This window comes from Ostrea edulis, chromosome 4 (assembly GCF_947568905.1).
Source record: "Ostrea edulis chromosome 4, xbOstEdul1.1, whole genome shotgun sequence".
Taxonomy (NCBI): Eukaryota; Metazoa; Mollusca; class Bivalvia; order Ostreida; family Ostreidae; genus Ostrea; species Ostrea edulis.
Window position 1 is genome coordinate 90,859,360 of NC_079167.1, and position 23,659 is coordinate 90,883,018.

The 23,659-nt window shown below is 36.4% G+C and overlaps 1 protein-coding gene, 1 long non-coding RNA gene and 1 pseudogene across 5 annotated transcripts; 1 reads left to right on the forward strand and 2 right to left on the reverse strand.

Moving 5' to 3' along the window:
* Positions 1-4,267: 4,267 nt before the first annotated feature.
* Positions 4,268-5,313, reverse strand: LOC125670179 (uncharacterized; annotated as a pseudogene).
* Positions 5,314-8,390: 3,077 nt separating this feature from the next.
* LOC130054430 (uncharacterized) lies at positions 8,391-13,396 on the reverse strand. Of its 2 annotated transcripts, XR_008802748.1 has the most exons (3): positions 13,315-13,396; positions 9,251-10,040; positions 8,391-9,014 (listed from the first exon to the last, which is right to left on the reverse strand). It is a non-coding gene; the product is annotated as an uncharacterized LOC130054430 (long non-coding RNA). The 2 variants fall into 2 exon arrangements; XR_008802747.1 differs by lacking the exon at positions 13,315-13,396 and having other exon boundaries at positions 9,251-10,165.
* LOC125669591 (transmembrane prolyl 4-hydroxylase-like) lies at positions 10,373-18,819 on the forward strand. 3 transcript variants are annotated; one of them, XM_048904200.2, is made up of 10 exons: positions 10,373-10,604; positions 15,175-15,259; positions 15,409-15,566; positions 15,978-16,039; positions 16,713-16,747; positions 16,900-17,065; positions 17,680-17,734; positions 17,876-17,988; positions 18,177-18,267; positions 18,409-18,819. In XM_048904200.2, the coding sequence occupies exons 1-10, from the start codon at positions 10,449-10,451 to the stop codon at positions 18,712-18,714; spliced, it is 1,227 nt and encodes a 408-aa protein (XP_048760157.2). In that variant the 5' UTR covers positions 10,373-10,448; the 3' UTR covers positions 18,715-18,819. The 3 variants fall into 3 exon arrangements, with proteins under 3 accessions (XP_048760157.2, XP_048760158.2, XP_048760159.2); XM_048904201.2 differs by having other exon boundaries at positions 10,542-10,726; XM_048904202.2 differs by lacking the exon at positions 10,373-10,604 and having other exon boundaries at positions 15,409-15,592.
* Positions 18,820-23,659: the final 4,840 nt, after the last annotated feature.

Sequence of the window (23,659 nt, forward strand, 5' to 3'; positions counted from 1 at the left end):
AGGGAATTCACATTCACATGTGAGGGCCAAACCAGCCCGGTTGAGGAGCTCATTGTCTGCGTTCAAAGTGCTGCTGTTTTTGATCTGTTCACATTGTATCTGTTCTACTAGCTTGTTTGAATCGGTTCCATTGCACAGATGATTTTCTCTGAACTCAGCTTTAACAGAAAGATTTGTTAGTACCTATTTTTTTTTTATTGTGAATTCAATAGTGTTTGGTACTAAGTTGTTGTTTTATACCCTTAAAAATAGACTTATAAATGATAAAAAATAGTGATATTGACAACATATTCTTTTTTCATTGAAATGGAAAAAAAACATATCTTTCAATACACATGCTTCTTCTAAATCTGGACATATACATGTAGTTGCGCACTAGAAATTAAAATGGAAACAATTCAACAAGGAATTTAATGCATTGGTACATCTATAGGGTGATACAAGAAACATCTGATGTGGTATAAAACTAACTAAACATTGGGGAGTTATAGTAAGTATTGTCTCTGTATGCATCTACAGTAGGAATGTGATAAGCTAAACATTAAATACATGAAATAAATAGATATAGGCCTACTGTATGGAAAAAAAATTAAAAAAAAAAAAAAAAAAATCGACCTACCGACCCTAATTTTTTTCAGCAGGGTACAGTAAACACACATATTTTTTTTTTTGGCCTTATTTGCATTATATGTAAGTACCACCGTGTATCCTAATGCAAAACAGTCAGAAATACACAAAGGGAGAAAAATAAATATATATATAGATGTCTATATATATACATGTACATAACAGCTCTACATGTAATAATAGTAAAGGTAGTATAAGTACATATGATTAACTCCACTGTAATGCAAAAGATACCACGGGACGGTGCATTGGTACTAGATCAACATGTCATGTTTATAATGAGTGCATATGTGCAATATGGTTTCATATGGTTCACACATAATATACAGTAATACTAGTAGTATGAGCTTAGACAATGTACATATCACGAGACATTACTTGATGTAATATATGTAAGTACCACCGTGTATCCTAATGCAAAACAGTCAGAAATACACATAGGGGAAAAAAAATACATATACATATATAGATGTCTATATATATACATGTACATAACAACTCTACATGTAATAATGGTAAAGGTAGTAAAGTACATTATGATTAAAGTAATTCCACCCACCTGTGATGTCATCAGATTTTGCAAAATCAATTATTTATTTAGATTTATGCATGATAGGAACATAAATTTTGTTGTTGTATTTTCCAATACTTATTGTAAAAAATCTTGTTAGAAATAAACTATTTCAAAAGTCTAAGTTATAGAGGAATAATCAATGATACATGTCAAAATATTGAATCCAAGGGCAATAACTCTGTTTCTATTGATTTCTTTATCAAGTTTATTATGTGATAGATTTCCTTTATGTTTTACAGACATTTTGTATATTTTTGTGAAGATATAGTTTCATGAAATTGTTATGAATGTTACTATATCGTCATAACCAGTTTTTATGAAAATTTGATAACGTTGTTTAAGGAAAACAGCAATTTTCTGACAGTGATATATGATTCTGTTTATGTACGTCTCTCATCTTAAAAAGTGTGATGACCTATGTATTTTATTCGATAATTTGTTAGTTTTAACTCTAATGAATGGAAATAAATACACTTTTCAAACTTGTATCAGATAAAACTGCGAGTATGGAGTCACCTTAACTCCACTGTAATGCAAAAGATACCACGGGACGGTGCATTGGTACTAGATCAACATGTCATGTTTATAATGAGTGCATATGTGCAATATGGTTTCATATGGTTCACACATAATATACAGTAATACTAGTAGTATGAGCTTAGACAATGTACATATCACGAGACATTACTTGATGTAATATATGTAAGTACCACCGTGTATCCTAATGCAAAACAGTCAGAAATACACACAGGAAGAAAATAATAACAATATATGCAATGACACATAATAATAGTAATAGGCACGTAGTACAAGCACATATGATTGAATGGAATGCAAAAGATACCACGGGACGATGCATTGGTACTAAGTCAACATGTCATGTTTACAAGGAGTGCATAATTATGTATAAACATATTGGTTTGAACTTTCACATGTTTCATTTTATATTGCTTCTTTAATCAAATCGCAAAGGGCTACAAGTACATCAGTATTTTTACAATTGAGTAACCATATTAATCTATTCATGTTGTCAAGACTGGAAAAATGTTCACATTGTTGTTTTATAATTTTATACATGTTCTGTCTGAGTGAGTTATAAGTTAAACATTCAAAAATTAGATGAATTTCATCACCAATTTTACAAGAAGAACACTTTGTGCAAAATCTTAAATGTCTAGGGATTCCTGAATAACGACCTCGTTCTACTGGTAAATTGTGCGCTGATGTACGTAATCTTGCAAGTGTTTTACGTTGTGCAGGTGGTAAGAGTGTTAAGTAGTTTTCAAAAACAAAATTAGTTTTAAATTTAACATAAGTTTCAAGTTTTCCATATTGTAAACTTCTGATATGTCCCCATTCTTTCAAATAATGATTGCATAACAATTTACGGCTTTCAACTAGATGTGAAAACTTCTACTAAATGAAAACTTACCCTTGTATGCAATGTTATCGCTAATAGTAAATCCGACACAAGAAAATATGTAAGCAAGTAACAAATAGCATCCACATGTCAATGTGTCTGACGTCATGTGATAAAATGTGACGTATGAATTTTTGCTTGCTTTGTTGAAAGACGGATCAAGGAATGAAACAACGCACCCCCCCCCCCCTTCTTTTCCCCAGTGAGAAATGTATTTCAAAATGAACAGGGTAATGCTTACTTGGCAAATCATTAATTCGAATATAATATATTTGTTTTAATCTATCAATAGTATTATTCGACCATACATACAGAGAAAGATGTTTAACAAAAGTGATAAGCAACTGACCGTGTACGTCTACGCGTACGTGTACAAACAGAAGTATGTTTACAAGTACACGCATCCAACGTAATGTTACGTTTAACAAACAGTACGTGTACGCGTACGTGTAAAACCATTAATTACAAATAAATTGATTGGATACAAATGTGCAAATAAACGAATCAAAAGAGGGTTTACTGCGTTAAGATCAAAGAAAAAAAAAATGGCGCAAAATATGATGTTGCTTGCAGCTCTGACAGACGATGATGATGTTTTACTTTTGTCTTGCATGAGCAATGAAAAAGAGGCATCGATTTATCACCGATTAAACCTGGATGAATTGAACGACGAACAATTTCGCCTGTTATTCCGGTTTCAAAAAGATGATTTGCTAGGATTACGAATAGCACTGCATATTCCAAACAAAATTGTATGTAAAAACAGGACTGTATGTTCAGGAATAGAAGGTTTGTGTATTCTCATACGAAGATTGGCATACCCAAATAGATTAGAGGATCTTTCCCATGTATTTGGAAGATCAACTGCTGAATTGTCATATATTTTCAACTCAGTCCTTGATTGCATAGATACAATACATGGACATCTCCTCGAAAACCTAAATCAGCCTTGGTTGTCTCATGCACAACTGGATGAAATGGCAGCAGTCGTGAATAGATGTGGAGCGCCTCTGTCCAATTGCTGGGGGTTCATTGACGGAACTGTCAGACCGATATGCAGACCTCAGTCTCATCAGCAGGTGGTGTTTAATGGTCACAAAAGAGTACACGGTTTAAAATGTCAGTGCATAACGACACCTGATGGTATGATTGCGCATCTATTTGGCCCGGTTGAAGGCCGTCGTCATGATGCCGGTATGTTAAAGGAAAGCAACGTTGGATACCAAATGTATCAACATATGACAAAACCAAACGATGATGTATACTCTGTCTACGGCGACCCTGCGTACCCGTTATCGCCTTACATAATTCCCCCATTTCGAGGAGGTGTAATTACTGCAAATCAACTGCGATTTAACAAAAGGATGTCCGCAGTGAGAGTCAGCGTGGAATGGACTTTTGGCAAAATCTTAACTCTCTTTTCGTTTTTAGATTACAAGAAAAATCAAAAGCTCTATCTACAACCTGTTGGAAAGTACTATAGGGTAGTTTCAATCCTTACTAATTGTCACACTATTTTGTACGGGAGCGAAACTGGCACTTTCTTTGATATGTCTCCCCCATCACTACAGGAATATTTGGCCTAAATGTGTTCAAATGTATAGAATGTGTGTTGTAACGTGGACACATATATGAACAAGACTGACTTTAATGGTTTAGTTTATTCAGATAAATTAAACAAATATCTGGAATAAAATTTTACACTTCTGAACAGTTTTTATGATTAGTTATCTTTCGTTAATTTTTTAAGTAAATCAATGAAAGCAAGTTTCTCTTGCTTTTCTATTTCCATTCTCTGCATCCGTTCCTCTCGCTCCATTTCAAACTTTGCCTTCTCCAACTTTAATTCTTCTTTTCTTACTTCCATTTCTGATTTTCTCATAGATATCTCATTTTCTGATTTTTCTTTTAAATAGTCCACAAGATACGTCTGCGAATTCTTCTTCTTGAGTACTGGCAAATCGCATTCGTCGTCTGAAAAAACAAACAAAAAATATATATGGCTGTATAATGAAAGAATTTGTTTACACGACAAATCAATGCATTTCCCCCCAAACAAATCACATGAGCCTTGTAATACAATGACACAATAATATTTTCATACTTTTCTTTGGTGTAAGGCATTCAAGTGCCCTTTTCCTGATTTCTTTCCCTAAATTTTCTGATCTGTCCTTCTTTTCTTTTTCTTCTTTCTTCTCTCTCTCCTCTTCATTTTTCAATTCTATGACATCGTCCAGCAGGTTTGTTTTTTTCCGAAACATCTTCATCGACACCAGATCTTAAAAAAATAAATATACAGGAACGTAAGTGTATTGAAAATGTATGGGAACATATTAGTGTACGGTATTATGAAATATTTTAGGCATGGGGAAAATAAGACAAGAATATTAAAAGATAAGCGGTGTATCAGAGAGAGAGAGAGAGAGAGAGAGAGAGAGAGAAAACCTTTTAAGATGTTCCCTAGTTTCTCGTTTATGTTGTTCAATGAGGAGATTTGTACGTTCTCTCACTCGTCTACTGTCCAGAATAAAAGTCGATGTTGATAGAGTTTCAGCTATTTCAGCCCATTTGTTTTTGTTTCTCAGGGGATTACTCCCGACAACTTCCCTTAAAAGCCGTAGATCATCCTCAGGTTTAAATCGGATCTGTTTTTTCCTGTCGGTATTCATTTCTGTCTAAAGTATAATGATACATATATAATTATATATTTGAATGATAAACAATACAATTATTATAGCTTGCCGGGGGGCGACCCCCCCCCCCCCCCCCGGTGACTTTTAAACAACATGGAATAAATTTTATTTAAATATATCAATTTGCATTTTGATTTAACTGTCACATATATCAATTCATCCATCAATATAGACTTAGCAAGCTTTCTTTTTTCCCTAAATAATATGATCTGTGATGTAGACACCGGTCTACAAGGGTAATTTTACAATAATTTTTCATCAAATATTTCTATGACAATGATCAGTTCAGGTTAACATTTGTGCGTAATAAATCCTCTAGATTGTTACAAAATTCATATTTTGCACAAAATCGTTGTATAATGAGCTTAAAATGTTACAAGTTCTTACCCCCGTGTACTCTAAGCTCTACGCGTTGTGTACAACTTGTAGAATGACGTTGTGTGCGAAAATGATGACGTAATACGCAATAAAAGAGGGGATTCCCCTAGTCACAAGTACACGTAGACGTACACGGTCAGTTGCTTAACAACGAGAAAACAACATGTGTATCAAACCGAAGTATCTTATTGTGCACGTTGACTTTCTATTCCATAGAAGTTTAGAGAGAGAGAAAAAAATAGTTCCGACATCTGGTTGTCAAGGGGGTGTGTCCCCATACCAAACCAGCTGACATAACCTGTGTTCCTAAATTGGAATTTGACCAATCAGAGACAAGGATACAATAAGAATTAAATTATACATGTATAATGGTTATGCATATGCATTAGTATGGAGTATATGAAACTATGGATCCTGGGGATGACTCCCCGCTCTCTCTGTAACATCTGCTTCCTATGTTCATAATAAGCTTTTTGGATTTACAAAATACTGGTATCCTCATAATATTAGTGCATACAATACTTTCTGTTTTCTGTATTTTAGCAACATCTGTTAAAATGGGGCTCCTGGGGCCCTTAAGACCCAGAACCTGCTCCGTGGCATTCTGAATACACCCTGTAAATCCTTGCCCATTTGTACAAGAGTTTACACTATTAAGGTAGTGTGCTACAGCGTCATAAAAATGGCTGACTTCCTCTCGAAACACCATTTTGTTCCGGTTGGCCAAAATTGTTTACATGTGTATCGCACTTGGAATGCAGACGATTGGTTTATACTGAATGACAAATGTTCTTCTGTCATTTATGAATTTGTTTTATAACATATATTGATTTTTATGATTATAAAATTGAATCATCAGTCATTGACTTTATTGTTGCATTAGCAAAACTCGAAGTGCAAGCGAGATGTGTATCACTTTTCCCATAATCAGTTAATGGGTATGAAGCCGGATTATCTTAGAATAATGACCGCGGCCTTCCTTTGATCTTTGCAATAACCGTGTTACAATTTGTTACAGACTACAGCCAGCCTGCACAGTGAATGAATCCTTAGTGGTCCTCATTTTTCACAATATTAATAAAATTCCAGAGACATGAATTTGTAAATTATACAATTCAATTACACGGGACGAGACCGTATTATGTTATGATGCTGTCTGTGCGTCTGTCCGTCCGAGGTCATGTTTTGCCGATCGACTTTTTTCCGTATCGGATGCATGTATGACTCTGTGTCACAATTTCAACCTCAATAAGCGTAAGAGTGGGATTGCATTTCAGTTGGATTGGTCCGTCCTTGACCTACTTTAGGACTATAAGTAGGTCAAATAGTTTTCCAGACTTTTTTCATTATAGACACAGATATTGCCCCGAAATTTAATCACAGGCTTCTTCTTGGAGAAATACAAGTTCTGTTTGTATTTCAGCTGGATTGATCCGTCCTTGACATATTTTCTGGCTAAAAATAGGTTAAACATTTCCGAGCTTTTTTTTTATTATACAGATATTGCGCAGAAATTTAGTCACAGGCTTCCTCTTGGAGGAATACAAGTTCAGTTTGCATTTCAGCTGATTGGTCTATCCATGATCTACCTTTGGGCTAAAAATAGGTCAAACAGTTTTTCCAGGCTTTTTTCATTACGGATACAGATATTGCCCTGATATTTAGTCAAAGGCTTACTCTCGGAGGAATACAAGTTCAGCTGGATTGGTCTGTCCTTGACCTACTTTTGGGCTAAATATAAGTCAAACAGTTTTCCGAGCTTTATTTCATTACGAATACAGATATTACCCTGAAAATTAGTCACAAGCTTCCTCCCAGAGGAATACAAGTTCAGTTTGCATTTCAGCTGGATTGGTGTGTCCTTGACCTACATTCAGGTTAAAAGTAAGTCAAACAGTTTTTCAACTTCCTTTCATTATGGATACAGATATTGCCCTGATATTTAGTCACAAGCTTCCTCTTGGAGGAATACAAATGTAGTTAGTATTTCAGCTGGATTGGTACACTATGACCTACTTTAGGGGTACAAGTAGGTCAAACAGTTTTCCAGATTTTTTTGAGGTATGGTCAGTGGTCACGGGTACTGCTCTGAAATTTTGTCAAACCTCCCTCTCAGAGAAATACATAATCAGTTCACTTTTCAACTTGCATTGGCATTTTGTCACAACCTCCCTCTCAGAGAAATACATAATCAGTTCACTTTTCAACTTGCATTGGCATTTTGTCACAACCTCCCTCTCAGAGAAATACATAATCAGTTCACTTTTCAACTTACATTGACATTTTGTCACAACCTCTCTCTTAGAATAGAGATATACATAATCAGTTCACATGTCTGATGGATTGATGCACCATGACCTACTCTAAAGCTTTTCTATTCAGAATATGTGTGATATGAATTCAGAGTGCATAATTTGCTTCCAGGTTGATTTAACTGTTCGACAGGCAAGTTTTGTACCATTTGCGGTACTCTTGTTTAATTATCATAAAGATATGAATTTTCAATTGATTGTTGATAAAACATTTTGTGGATTTGATTTCTTATTCTTCTGCTTTACCATGGTTTGCACATGCACAATATTGTCATGGTCACAAATTCTTTGACAGACTTAGATGAGTTAAAAAAAAACCAATATGCTCTGATAAAAAAAATCACTACTGCTTCTTTTTGTTTAAAAGCAATAAAATTACAAAAAGAAATAATGGAAATGATTTATTTTGTTAAGAAAAATATTAAAAAACAAAACAAAGCCCATCAACATTGAAATTAAAGTAAGGTGTAAATATCATGTACACTGATAATATAAAAATAATATAGTCAATCAGCCTTCTGAAACATAATTGTACCACCACAGGTCTAGAAATTTTTTATTTACATACATGAATCTTAATTTAAATGATACAATACATATATGCATGTGTTACTTGCAAATTATACGAACACATTTAAATCAAAATTTGTCTTCAAGTAACTCACTTTAAGATTGAAATTACATAGCACATTTTCCCTGACACATTCTTCAATCATTTCTCTGCTTTGTTCACTGTGTTAGTATTAGTCTGCCTTTTTAGACTTTTGTTGTCTCTTGATTTTGTTGATGTTGGCCTCGCGTTTTGCTTTCTTCTTTTGATCCTTTTCTTTTGCCTCAATTTGTTTGGCTAAATTCCAGGCAAGTATAGCACTGATCAGGAACAAAGGTGATAAACACAAAAGCACATAGTACACAAAATTCCAAGGATCTGTCGCTGCCCATTTTATCATGCTTGTAAGCATCTCGCGCCAATCCCAGTCAAACATGGCCTTTTCAATGTCCTATGTCAACTGCAACGACGAAAATTAAATGAATCACAGGTAAACAATTATTATCTCTCTTTCACACAAGATGATCACGGATGTAAACCTTCAAATAATATAGCCTAAATGAGAATAGTTCGAATTTACTCTAGCAATACGTAGCATATACCTTTCTCCGTTCAATTTCAAACATTATTTATTCAATTACAGAGTTCAATACATGTATTGCAAACAACTTATTTCAAGTTTGAGGTAAAACTTACTAAGGAACAAAAAATTATGCTGTTGGCGTTGGTAAATGAAATCGAAACAGGATGTTGTACACATGAACAGGAAGTGTTAGTACTTGATAGGTCGTACCTGTATTGCCGTGTAGTGTTGCCCCAAAGGGGCGGATCCATGTTTAAAAAAAGAAAAGAAAAAAAAAAGAAGATCTTTTTATCTTTCTGGACAAGCAAAAAGAAAAAGGGAGAGAAGAAAAAAATTAACTCATTACAACTAGAAAATAAAAGAAAAACCTATAACCCCTTCTCCCTCAATAGCATAATTTAGTATAAGTATATAATGTATAATTAACTTTCGATGGTTTAGATCGATTTGATGAAAGGTATTTACATAACTTATGTATATCATTTAGAAAGTTAGAAATGACTCGTCGTATTGATGTAGCTTGTTTCGTTGCCGATGCCTGCTTTACAGAGTCGGGAGGCACCAAGACCATGTTAATCTTTTCGTATCACAATGTAATATATACGGAGGACTCTGTGAGAATAGAAAATACTTGATTAATTTCATTAGTTACCATTAATTCTTATTCAGGGAGTCGCTGTAGTACAGTCATGACTTTTAAAAAATTATTCAAATCTTTAAAGATTTCATTTGATACATGTGCTATACGCCCAAACCATAGGCCCAGGACCTTTCTTCACTTCTTGTAAAAGTGACAGTGCCAACAATGCCCATGTCACTCACTGTAGTTGGCTGGGATGCTTATATGAATTCAGTCATGGCGCAGAAGGGTGGCTAGACACTGGGTACTCCACTTACCCAAACCTGTAAAAATAACCAAAGATATTAATTCATAATCAAACTAATACTGTGTAAATAAAATAAAATAAATGCTTATATGACTCCGATGACCCCCCCCCCCCCTCCCACACACACATAATGCAGGTTGGCATGTCAAAAAAAAATTAATTATTGGATTCAGTACAGCTGCATTCACACAAAATGCTAAGACACACAATGTATATATATAGAGTATCGGGAGTAGTGGTACGGTATGAATTGACCATATTTTCCACCATCTGTATATGTTACTTGATCGTCAATGATTCTTTCAAGCATGAAGAATCGACTTTTAAAATCGAAATCGGCTTAAAGCGTACGATTGATTTTTAGGCTGTGCTCCACGACATGTTCTCTGATGTCTGAGGTTATCTCAGTGGCGTTATCGACAGTATGGGGACTTGGTGCAGGTGCTTGTTCACTGTACACATATCGACACTGTTTACACTCAGCGCTGCCTCCGTAGTGGACCTGTGCGTCACAGACAACAGCGGTGTACGCTGTGGCGATGGGAATCACGTACGCCTCACCCGAATTACGGCGAACGAGGTATGTTGGTGTTCACGTGGTGTATGTTCGCGTGTATATGAACTCGATAATACCACGTCAAAAATGAAATGTTCACGGACTTATACAACCTTTTGTTTTTATCTGTAAATCTGCACAGCTTCGTAAGTACTGTAGATGTACAATGTAGGTTAATCCTCTTAAAGTGGTATTTAACCTTTAAGTACTACCGTCTAACTAGTATATCACACAATGAATAACAATATGACATGCACATGTACTAAATGGAATCGTGTTAGATGTATGGTCTTCTTACTAGCCCCGGCTAGTGGGTCATTTCTGAATGTTAAGCTAGAGGTGCTGGGTTCGATCGTCAGCAGTGGTAAATACTGATACCATCATAGAGATAAGAAGCACACATTGATTTACAGCAAGCTAATAAAATTGTACACTTTATGCAAATTACGCAATTTAACTCAATCGGATTAAAAAGTAATCATGCTAAATTTCTATTTAATTATGCACTCTCCGAGTCGAGTAGTGAACGCCCCGCTTCGAAATGATTATGATCACGTGACGTTGCACGCGGAATTTCGAAAGTAAACAACTACAAGCATGTACGGGTGGCGCAGAGGTAGCTCTCTCGCTTCTCACCGCTGAGACCCGAGTTCGATTCCCGTGATCGGCAGTGGTTGTATGTGATAAGGTTTGGTAGTCGCCTGCTCGGACACGTGGGTTTACTCCGGTTTCCTCCCACATTATGACCCCCTAGCGCAAACATTCGTGCATCAAAGGATCCCATTGGAAATAAGCTTTAGAGTTTTCGTGGGTTATTCTTGGTATTTATGTATGTATGTGTGTATATACCGAATAAACATTTATTTACGGCCTGCAGGCTGTTGACTGGACACATTTAGCGATACAAACAATCAGACGGAAAACAGGGTAGAGAGAGAACCACTTTGAGCAATAGAAGGGGAATGAAATCTCCATTCAGTACGACTATATACCGTAGCTTCCATGCTGTTTCTAATAATATTTTTCTCGCACGCTTGCGCACAACCACCATTAACGTCACCACTTCATAAACCATCGTTTTCTCCTTTAATTAAGTAAACCAGTATTCCTTTAAAAACCCGTATATAATTTGTTGAAATTGTCAAATCGTATTATTTTCCATAGTTTATCATACATGCTGACAAAATTTTGGTCTTTGTATAAATATTTTTCAGTTCTAATTTTTTCTTTTTCTTTTCGTTTACTCATTCTATATGTGTGTATATGTGCATATGTATGTGTGCATATATCGAAACTTTTCTTAGTCTATCTATTGCTATTTATATATATGTGTACATTCATGTGAGTGTTCTCTGGTGTATGTTATTTATTTGTATATGTGTGTGTCTTGTATTTCCATTTCACACTTGACCTTGTTGTAGGGAGAGGGCTTAAATAGGCTATTCCTGCTGCCCGATCCCATTCACTTTGTGAATAAAATATAGTTTTAAATTAAAATTTTGATTTGTTTTTTAACACATCAAACAAAGTATTGTTTAATACCGCACACAAACCTTTAACATGGCCACACTGAAAACTAAATAGATTCACTATAAATTCATTTCTTTACGTTTTACATTTCGTCATTTATCGTTATTTTCCGTAAATACATTTCGCGGGTTTTTGAGCTCGTGCACGAGCGCTTTTGCGCTTAGTATATATACTACTACTGGTCAGTGTTCGGGCAGTGCGAGGTTCGTTACAAGCAACAAAGGTGGATTTTGTATTTATGTGCCTTAGCCTTCCCTCCTACCCAGCCCATTTTCAGTTTTGAATTCATCTGTTTTCATTGGTGATTTTTCAGCTTTGTCGATTTGATGCTTGCTTATTAAAAGCGATCTTGTAACGAACACAACCAACCTATTCACTTTTTCTGTTTTGTTTTATTATCAAATAGTCAAGAAAATATTTATTTTCGGACGAGGGCACTGAGGGAGAAAATAAGGCTCGATATATTCGGCTGTTGGAACGTTTACCTGCGATTCTTACACAGATATTCAGAACAAATAAAACTGATAAACCAACTACTTGTATACTTGTAAATACATTTACTTAGTAATCATTACAGTCTTGTTGTAAGAAAGTATATATAATAATAATAGAGCTTTACATGATCACGGAATATCCGAAAATAAATTCTATCACATATCCTATACGTGTGATTAAGTTGCAATTTTGTATTAAAAGACACCACAGCATCTTCAATATCTGCTACATATTTGGATATTTCATTGAACATAGATGTCACCGACAAATTAACATTGCAACTTTATGACAAACGAGAGGACTTCAGATTCTCCATTGTCAACTTCCCATATTTATATGTAGCAATATTCCATCATCACCTGCATATGGTGTTTATGTATCTCAACTGATTCGATACGCGAGCGCACGTTCTGCGTATGATGAATTTTTGAATCGAGACAAGATATTGACAAATAAGTTCATGTTACAGGGGTTTGAACAATCTTGTTTAAAGTCAACATTTCGGAAATTATATGGTCGTTATAATGATCTAATTTTCAAATACTTGCTATCACTGGGTCAAATGCTATCTGACATGTTTCATAGCAATTTTTTAAGCCGTTCTTTACATACTGATTTTGACTACGGATAACTTCGTTTACCTGATCAAGATATAGGGATTACGGCGGGTGTGACCGGTTAACAGGGGATGTTTACTCCTAATAGGTACCTGATTCCACCTCTGGTATGAGTAATGACAAGGGGTCCACGTATTTGCTTGACTTCTTCATATCACCGAATAATTCCGAGACTTCTGATTGGCTGAGATCTAACAAAGTAGAAAAAATAGAATATTATATTCAACTAAAACGAAAGGTGAAGATAGCGAACAGTGATCAATCTCATAAGCAATACAAAATAGATAGTTGGGCAAACACGGACCCCTGGACAGAGAGGTGTGATCAGGTGCCTAGGAGGAGTATACACCCCTGTTAACCGGTTTACGAAGTGAATATAACATCTGATTTTTTCATTATCGGACCAAAATGAATAAGAAATTTATAGATTGATACGATTGTTTATTACTTTTCGGTCGTCTAATGAGGACTCGTGTCTCTAATCAATTTTGACAAAGTCTTGCTCTCTAGCTGTAAACAAAGATGGCAGACCAGTATCGTTTTGTAAGCTCTATAGCTAGTAGCTGGTTTTTTTTTTTTTTTAAATTATACCCTCGAAGTAAACTGTCCACCTTGCCCTCCGGGTTCGTTGAATATTAGTTGTACTTCTTTGGTACATGTTATAATGCATGTTAAACAAAAATGTAAAAATATCAATATAAGACTGTATCGTGTTAACTGGTCAAGATTTATCACCGAGTTTGTTGCTTTTCGTTTTACTACCCTTCGAGAATTTCTTACTCATATTGAGATGTTATCAGTTGTAGGTTGTAAGTACCACATTTTTTATTTTAGACCTATGTGTTTAGCAGTGTTTTTTTAACGTGCCAACGCCTGCCGCAACACAGGACCTCCATTTTTAAGGTCATATCAGGAAGATCCGTGGTACTCACCTCTAAACGCCGAGTGTTTGTACGTCTCTGTTCACGTCTTACGTTTGTCGCGGCCATGACACAAGCAGGGACTCGAACTCACGACTTCCTGGTTACGAATCTAACGCTCTACCACTGAGCCAACGCGTCCGGTATTGACCGCTTTGAATTTAGTGCTTTGTCTTGTGCTATCTGATTACACTCAGTATAACTAATTGAAATACAACGCTTAAGTATTGTCAAATTACACGAAATCTGATTAATTGTGTTACTGTGATTTGAGACGTCATCGATGCAACCCACACACTAGTTTAATTGTCGAGGCAGGCTACTGACAAACAAGTTGATGTTACAGGTGTTTCAACAGTCTTGTTTGAAGTCAGCATTTCGCAAATTCTATGATCGTTATACCGATCTAGTTTGCCAATACAACCTATCATTGGGTCAAATGTTGTCTGACGTGTTTCATACCAATTTTCAGACCGTTCTTGGCACACTGATTCTGACCCCGTTTGCCTTATTAAAATATAGGGCTCAAGGCGGGAGCGACCGGTCGACAGGGGATGCTTAATCCTCCTAGACATCTGATCCTACCTTTTGTGTGTCCCAGGGGTTCGTGTTTGCCCAAATATCTATTTTGTATTCCTTGTACGAGTTATGAGATTGATCACTGTTCGTTATCTTCACCTTTTCATTCATACACATCAATGTCTCAGGAGAAATCCAAATTAAACAAAAGTCACAAGGAGGGACAACGCTAACCAAAGAAAATACCAGGGTGATTCATTGTGTGTAATGATACGTCTCATAACTACACAAAAATTAACTAACTTACACGGTCACATGTATCTCCCATTTTATGCTATAGACACGGGATCCAAGGTAATGGCAAGTTAACTGTCGACTAAATTCATATTGTTCTTGTGCATCTGGTCGAACATATACATTTATATCAATTTACGACAGTACATTTTCGTACAATCCGTAGAAATTTATGAAAAATGAAATACCAGCCTTTTGATTTTTGTCTTGACCTTACAGGTTGGACATGTTCAGAAGATTGACACTAATGACACTCAAGGAAGTGTTACCCTGAGAACTCTGAACATCAAACCACTTGTTTTAGGTACGTTTTTTTATTGAATTGTAAATAAAATTCGTTTAACATCTTTTGATTTTCTAGAATAAAGAGTTTATAGACTCCGGGCACCTCCATGTTAACGTTTGAGGCACCCACCTTAATGCTAATCAATCTGGTGATAACGTGTCTTACAGAGGCAGACAGTTTTTTGTCACAGGAAGAATGCGACTATTTCGTGAAAATGGCTACAGAGGAGGGCCTGCAAGAAAGCGAGACAGTAATCAACCAACCGGACGGCCAACGCTTCGTGCTGAGAGATCACGATGGGAACAGGAAGCTCACCGTCCGCGAGGTACCGGAACTTTTTATGCGCTTCCGGTATGCCTTATCCTGGATACTCAATGAATGTCGTTACGTTGTGAGGAATTCATGTATCCTTAGTGTCCCATTGCGATAGTTCTGTGTACATGTATTTGTACGGTAGACTTGTGTTTAAGATATTTTTCAACTATGTTGTACTTAAAAGCAGTAGACATATTAATTCTGTGAATCAACTTGTTTTTACATGAATTGATGGTGTAACGACTTTGTCATTTGTCTATAGATACCGGGTATATTTGCCCGTTCAGTCAATATCACTCATTGTATATTATACTCAGAAGAAGTTAACAATCAATCAAAGTTTATGTGTTGGATTCTGCGGAAGTGAAGGTATGCTTACATCGATCGGAGACACAGTGGTTCACTTTTATTTTAATTACAGATGAAACATACAATTCAGGGAAGCTTTGATGTTTTTCTGGAAGATGAAGACATATTGAAAATGCAAGTATTATGAAAGGCAGAATCCAAAAATGTTCTTGTTACCTATCATGAAAGTCTACCACAGTCTGCAGTGATATTAATTTCCATTATTCTTTGGTGTCTTTACAAATTGTAATGATTGGCAGTTATATAAATATATACTTGATAGATATATTGCGTCTATTTTAACGGATGGGAATTCCGAAAGAAGTTGAAGTAGAATGTAAATATAAGAAATTTTCATTTTTATAAATATTTGAACTGTAAAACTTCAGGATGGCGTATTTTTATTTATTTTTTACGAAGCGTTCTTTTAGGGCGATGTCGCTTTCATTGCACGTCTCCGAAAGAAGTTTGACAAATTAAACATCGCCGTTTTAGAATATATTACCACGTTCTCCGGAGAAAACAAAATCCCCCCCCCCGGCTTGGATTTCCAAACAAAAATTTCAATCTCGGGCAGGGAGTGGGTGGTTATTCTCCAAACAATCTCCCTACCGTATTTATGTACAGCATTGCACTCTCATACGGTACTTCCATCTTGAATTCACTGATGAGCTGCTTGAAAGAAAATGGAATTCAATGTACACGGTTACAATGAAAACGTCTGATTAACCAAATACAAATAGTATGTTTCATTATTGATTATTTAATTGATATTTTTGTGTGACTGATTATGAGCGGTTAATTACAGGTACAGAGAGACAGGATGGGATAAAGATGGTGACGGTACGTGACGGTGACGGTACAGATCGGTACACTCTAGTAACTCACCTCTACACCTATCCTGTAATTACCCCGAGACATCACCATCAAAATAACACCAGTTTTATATATCTATACAGCAATATCTCCATTTAGTAAAACCTTATATTTTGTAGAAATGATCACGAATGACGAACTTAAAGATTTTTCTCCGACGATGTTACAAAACGAAATCCAGAAGATCCTGAAGGCTAACCCCGAGAAACACTCCAGAATGAGTAAACAGGTTTGGTTGTATCCAGACAGATCCAAAGACAAGGTGTTCGCCACTGTACAGAAACGGTTAGTGTCGGCTGGTGTTGCTAATTTTTTTGTTTTGTTAGTGTGGACTAAAGTCAAACCTTAGTAGCAGAAAAAAAACCTAAACATTCAGCGAAAAAGGCCCGATCACCTCGTTCTAGTGTATCTACACAGAACATGCCGTAACAGTCAAGTTCTCTATATAGAAGATCTTGGGGGTTGTGGTGTTGCTATTTTTTTTTTTTTTTGTACATATAACTTGCCCTGGTCATTATTTTATGACTACAGTGTATATGAAATAAAGACTTCAGTCTACAGGACCAAAAAGGTCATGGTCAAAGGCTGCAATCAGTAAAGGTCAAGCTAGGTCAGATTTGCTGCACTTGAATGTGGTCACGCTTGAGAGAAGGCTGAGGTAGTGTTTCACAAACATGCCGTAAAGAATTTTTGATTTTTAGGAGATCTTCATTTGTATACGACTTGGGGGTTGGGGGAGGTGTTGGATTGTTTTGCTACCAGAGATTTGCTCTTATTATTATTCAAATACAAATAATTCGTTTGGTGTTTGTTAAAATACTGAGCAGAAATTGATTTTTGTATAGTAAGAAAATCTGAATAGACTGCGTCGTTAATTACGTACTTCTGTTTCTCTCTAGGGTTGCACGAGTTGTGGGGCTCCCAATCGAATTAATCAAACTCAGCGATTTCCAGGTAACACAGATTTACGGGTATACTACAATCTGTCACGATGTGTATTTTAGCTTCGGTATTTTATTACACTGTGAATCGATAGATGATATCACAGGACAATAATCACAATACAACTGTATGGCTCGCTTTGTCGTGTTACAGGTAGTATCATATGATATCAAAGGCCACTACAATGCACACTGGGATTCGTCACGTGTAGAAACAAAAGTACCTTGCTGTACACGAGAGCGCACAAAAAAGTGTCGCATATGTCGGTAAGTTAAACACGTGGGCGCACAAAACAGTGTCATAAATCATTAATGAAGCTGTTCTTGAATATGAACTAAAATATTCATATTGAATTCTCAATTTTTTAACGAATGGTTTCTTAGTATAGGGAAGAATTGTTTTTGTTAATTAAGTAGATCAATCGATGAAGTGGTATAGTTCACGTCCGTTTTAGGTACATGACCATCTTATTCTATCTAAATGACGTGGATGATGGCGGGGAGACGGCGTTCCCTCTCGCCAATAACGACACTCTGGATTATCAGGTCAAAGGTTTTTCATAAAGCACACATCTAACCAAAATACCAAGACCGACTAGATATTTGTTTGTAAAATTGTGCGCTTTTTATAAATTTTAATAATAATAATATTTAGAATTGTTAAACTGATATATATACTTTTTGCAGAGTGTAATGGAAAAAGAATTGATAGACCTATATAGGAAATGCGAAAATTCCCCACTGAAGGTGGCCCCAAGCAAAGGCAAGGCTATAATTTGGTACAATCACTTTGTGGACGAGGATACGGGCTGGCTGGGACCACTTGACGAGTTCACGTTTCACGGGGGATGTCCAGTGAAAAAGGGAATCAAGTGGATAGCCAATTTCTGGGTCAAAACCACAGACCAAAAAATGAAAGACTTGAAAAAAATGCAAAAGTTTTACAAAGAAGCAACGAAACACAAGCCCAAAATATCCAAAGAAGAGTTATAACTTTGATCATATGTGTTCCTGTCAACATTGCTCATTTTGAAATACAGTATAGATATAAGGAATAAATAGACCTATAGATGCTTAAGCGCTTAGAGCCGTAGTTCACTTCAATTCAATTCAATTTATTCGCTCAAACCATGTTAAATGGTACATGAGGTACAAGAAATATGATACATGCAAGAAAAAGCGTCAGAGGTTCATATATTGAACAATGCAACTTTCTTAGATACCAGAGGGGAACATAATATACACTGTATGTATAAATAAACATTATATTAATACGTTTATGAAGTAGCAGAAGAAAATTACGAAGAACAACAGACAATCTCAGCAGTGAGGGTTCTTTAGCGTATCAACGCCTGCCATCTTCGGAAACCCACGGTTGATTACGCTTCGTTCCTCTCTCCATCGTGGGTTTCCGACGATGACGCCTGCCGCGACACGGGACCTCTGTTTTTAATGCATTTGCTGATATATGTAAATTGTTGAAAGAATTAATACACGTGTACACTCCTATGCATTTCTTAATAATTATGCGTACTGACAACTTTATATTGCAAAGAAGAGAAGGATTCTGAAGGTGAATGAGTGAGCATGCGGAGGTGAATGAGCTATGTTTGTTTCTCTCCGGCATCTCGGTGGTTTCACTTCCTCACCTTGCGACTTTTCACTTCAATCGCTCCAGTCCTTCGCCTTCACAGTTTTGCTCCTTCGCCTTCACACTTTTGCTCCTTCACACTTTTGCTCATTCGCCTTCACAGTTTTGCTCCTTCGCCTTCACAATTTTGCTCCTTCGCCTTCACAATTTTGCTCCTTCACACTTTTGCTCATTCGCCTTCACAGTTTTGCTCCTTCGTCCTAAATGCAAAGAAACTATAGACAGAATGATCTGATCAGAACACCATACATGGATACAGCAATCAATACCTAAATATCTACTGTGGAATTTTAAGTAGGAAAAACAGGTTAGTGGGAAAACACAACTGTAAACTAGAGCAGAATTTCTCCTATCTCCCCCGGAATCGTGCATATGATTTTCATCTGGGCAATCCTACTCTATAGCGACTATTTTCTATGGAGCGTCAAATTAACATAAACTCAAATACTGGAAGATATCTTAAATTATTTGAAGATACCATCAATTCAATTTCATGTGCTCAACATATCTTCAAATGATCAATGATAGAGGGCGAAGCCCTCTCACGGCCCTTCGGACCGTGAGAGCAGAACCCTCCCTATAGGTAACACGTATATATACATGTTTAAAAGGAAAATATAGAGAACTAATGAAAAATTAAACCATACCTATGGAACTTGAAAATTGTGGTCCCAATGGCGTCGATTCGAATATTAGCGCGAGAACATGTATTTTTCCATTTTGAATCTCGTGTACCCAAGTTCACATCGTTCTGAGATGTTACATAAAATCCGTAAAAGCATGTAAATCTTTTTTTCTAAATAATATGTAATCACTCCTCGATTAACGCGATTGTGTCATGTCTCTTATGTTTGTGTATTTGCTAATCACCGACGCTGAATATGACGTCACAATGCACTGTTTACATCAGTTGCATAGAGTTTCCCGCGTTCAATGAATAGGAGAATCAAAAATGTCTAAAGTTTGATTACTTTGATTGAGCTTTGTCCTCGCACGTTAGGTGCTAACTTCGGGATATTTTTTGTCCTGTTATGGATCTAGATACTAATGCCAATACTTTTTGCTTCGCTCTCAAACACAGTCACGCCGTAAGATATATTATATTTAATTCTTAGTTATTGAGCGTATTAATTGATTTGGTGATAGCATTAATTATTCTGGTGAATATAATGAGCGCTGTAATTGAAGTGTTGCTCTCTTCAAATGAATTGATGCACGCATCAAATCAATTATTGCTCTCTTAATTGACTTGATGCTATCTTCAATTTATTTATAGTTTACCAGTATGTTAATTTGGCGCTCCATATTTTTCAGGGTGTGTGTACATCTGTGAGAATTGTTTGTATAGAACATGCATACATGTACATGTTTAATACAACAATTCCGGGTCGTAGAGGAGCTTACATTTCAAATCTGTCGTACTTTGACAGTTTGTTGCCTCATTTTACTTAAATTCCTGATGATGAAATTTTTTTCATGAGTAATAGATATGTGTTAAAACAAGTTACAGGTACATGTAGCTATTTGATTTTCATTTTGCGGGTTAATTATAGAATAGAATAGAATAGAATGTGATTTATTTCCAAATTAGGGCCCTCTCGGGCATACGGCATACATGATTGTTAACATTTCAATGTGCAATGTTTATTTTAAAAAAAAATGACGATAAAAAGAAAAGAACAAAACAAGAGCAAAATATGCACTATTAGTATGAGCAATATTCATACATGAGGCATTTTGAACATGATAATACTTATTTATATTATATGCAAGTACCACCGTGTATCCTAATGCAAAACAGTCAATTAATTCACATGTAGACTGGTCCCCGCCACTCATTGATCTCGTCATGTGTTTTGTGGTCCCCAAATCGAATGATTAATGAGTGGCGGGGACCAAACTATGTTTCAAGTAGTTAAAATATCTTTATTTGTTTTACATGATGAAATCATTGATAAATCTAAAGATTTAAAACGCCATTTTGGGATATATACCTAATATTCACTCTCGGCGATCGTTTCACTCAGGTACTTGACTTTGTTGGTCATATTCAAGACCTGGTTGTAGATAATTATGGCATGTCATGATGTCAAACGCTGCAGTATTTGATTTTTTCCCCATTTGTATTGTATAATTTTCCTGTTGTAATGTATAATTTTCCATTTGTATTCTATATTTTCCATTTGTATTGTATATTTTCCCATTTGTATTCTATATTTTCCCTTTGTATTGTATAATTTTCCATTTGCATTCTATATTTTCCATTTGTATTGCATAAATTTTCATTTGTATTCTATATTTTCCAGTTATATTGCCATTTGTATAATTTTTCATTTGTATTGTATCCCAGGGATTGTTTATTTTGATTTGTTACGATTAGGATTTCGTTAGTTAACGTTGCTTTGAGAATTGTTTACAGATGTACCACAAATATAGACGTGCTTAGCACACAGGCCTTTAACGTGCCAACACTAATCCGAGATTCCTCTGACTCTTACCCCCGCTTTTCTATTTGACATGTGCGGGGGAGAGTCAGAGCGGACTCCATATTGAAAAGTGGGAATTCAGCGACACCAGCTGGTGTCGCTGCTTTACCTACCTCTTACAACTTTATTTCGCGGATCTATCTTCCAAGACGTGAGAATTCAGTTAACGGAAGATAAATCTATAACTAGATCATGATTAATACGATGCTATCGCCGTTTAAACGGTCCTAACACCGACAAATGGAGCATCACTTGAATTAGGTCGCCGCCTCGCCATTTGATTTCTTTGCGCATGACGTCAGCACATGTAAACACAAAATTCCATCGTTTAAACGGCGATAGCATCGTATTAATCATGATGTATTTGTAGAATAATCTTCCGATAACTGAATTCTCACGTCTTGGAAGATAGATCCGCGAAATAAAGTTGTAAGAGGTAGGTAAAGCAGCGACACCAGCTGGTGTCGCTGAATTCCCACTTTTCAATATTGAGTCCGCTCTGACTCTCCCCCGCACATGTCAAATATAAAAGCGGGGGTAAGAGTCAGAGGAATCTCGGATTATGCCAACACCTGCCGCAACACAGGATATCTGTTTTAAGGTCATATCGGAAAGACCTGTGATTCTCACTTTCAAATGCCGAGTGTTTGGCAAAGGAGCAATCGCTACCTATATTTATGTCTTAGGTTTGATGCGGCAATGGCAGGAGCGGTTCTCGAACTCGCGACCTCCCGCCCACAAACCAAGCGATATATCATTGAGCTACCGCAACCAGGTCCATGCAGGACTAGTTATTTTTAAAAATACGTCGCTATCAATGACGAGTCCAGCCAATACTTCGCCAAACACATGGCTATTTAAAAGTGAAAATCACGGATAAAGTTATCTTAAAAGCAGACATCCCGTGTTGCGACAGGCGTTGGCTCCGCTCAGCCCATTCTTTGTGATGAAGATTTCTCTTCATATGATCTTACTATTAAGGCCCTTTTATACTGAGCGCGAACACGAACGCGAACGCGACCACTGCGAGTTTTCACGCGACTTTCCGCGCGAATCGTTGTTCGTATTGAAAGCGGTGATACTCGTGGAAATTCGCAGATGACACGAGGTCATTTATGTTTTGGCCATGGTGAGCTACATATCTTCGGCTTTTATCATAAATAATTGGATGTTCCTCGATTAAGAGAATGAGTTGTTCTGTTCTGTCATCTGGCATGATGAAGCCTGAATTGTCACAGACAAGTATGACTTTTGACCTCACATTCTGATTGGCTAATGAAAATTGTTCGCGCGGTCTTTTCCCAAAAATTCCCTCTGGAGGCTATCTCCGCGGTGTTCCGCGCGAACATGAATTCGGCCGCGTTCGCGTTCGCCGTCAGTATAAACAACATCATTCAAAATGAAGTTAAGCAATCCAATGCGAACGCTGCGTTCGCGGTCGTGTTCGCTGTCGCGTTCGTGTTCGCGTTCAGTATAAAAGGGCCTTTACAAAGAACCCCCACTCCTACGCCATTGTGCGCTGAGCATAGTAAGTCTATTTGTGGTACTTCACCTTCAGCGGGTGACGGCTAAATATAAGTGGGACCTAAATTATTTGAAATCCTTTGTAACAAATCAAAATAAACAATCCCTCAGATACATTTTGCAATGCAAATGGAAATTATACAATGCAAACGAAAAATTTATATAATACAAATGGAAAATATAGAATACAAATGGAAAATTATACAATATGAATAGAAAATATAGAATACAAATAAAAAATAATTACGCAGTGAGGGTTCTTCTGCGTGCCACACCT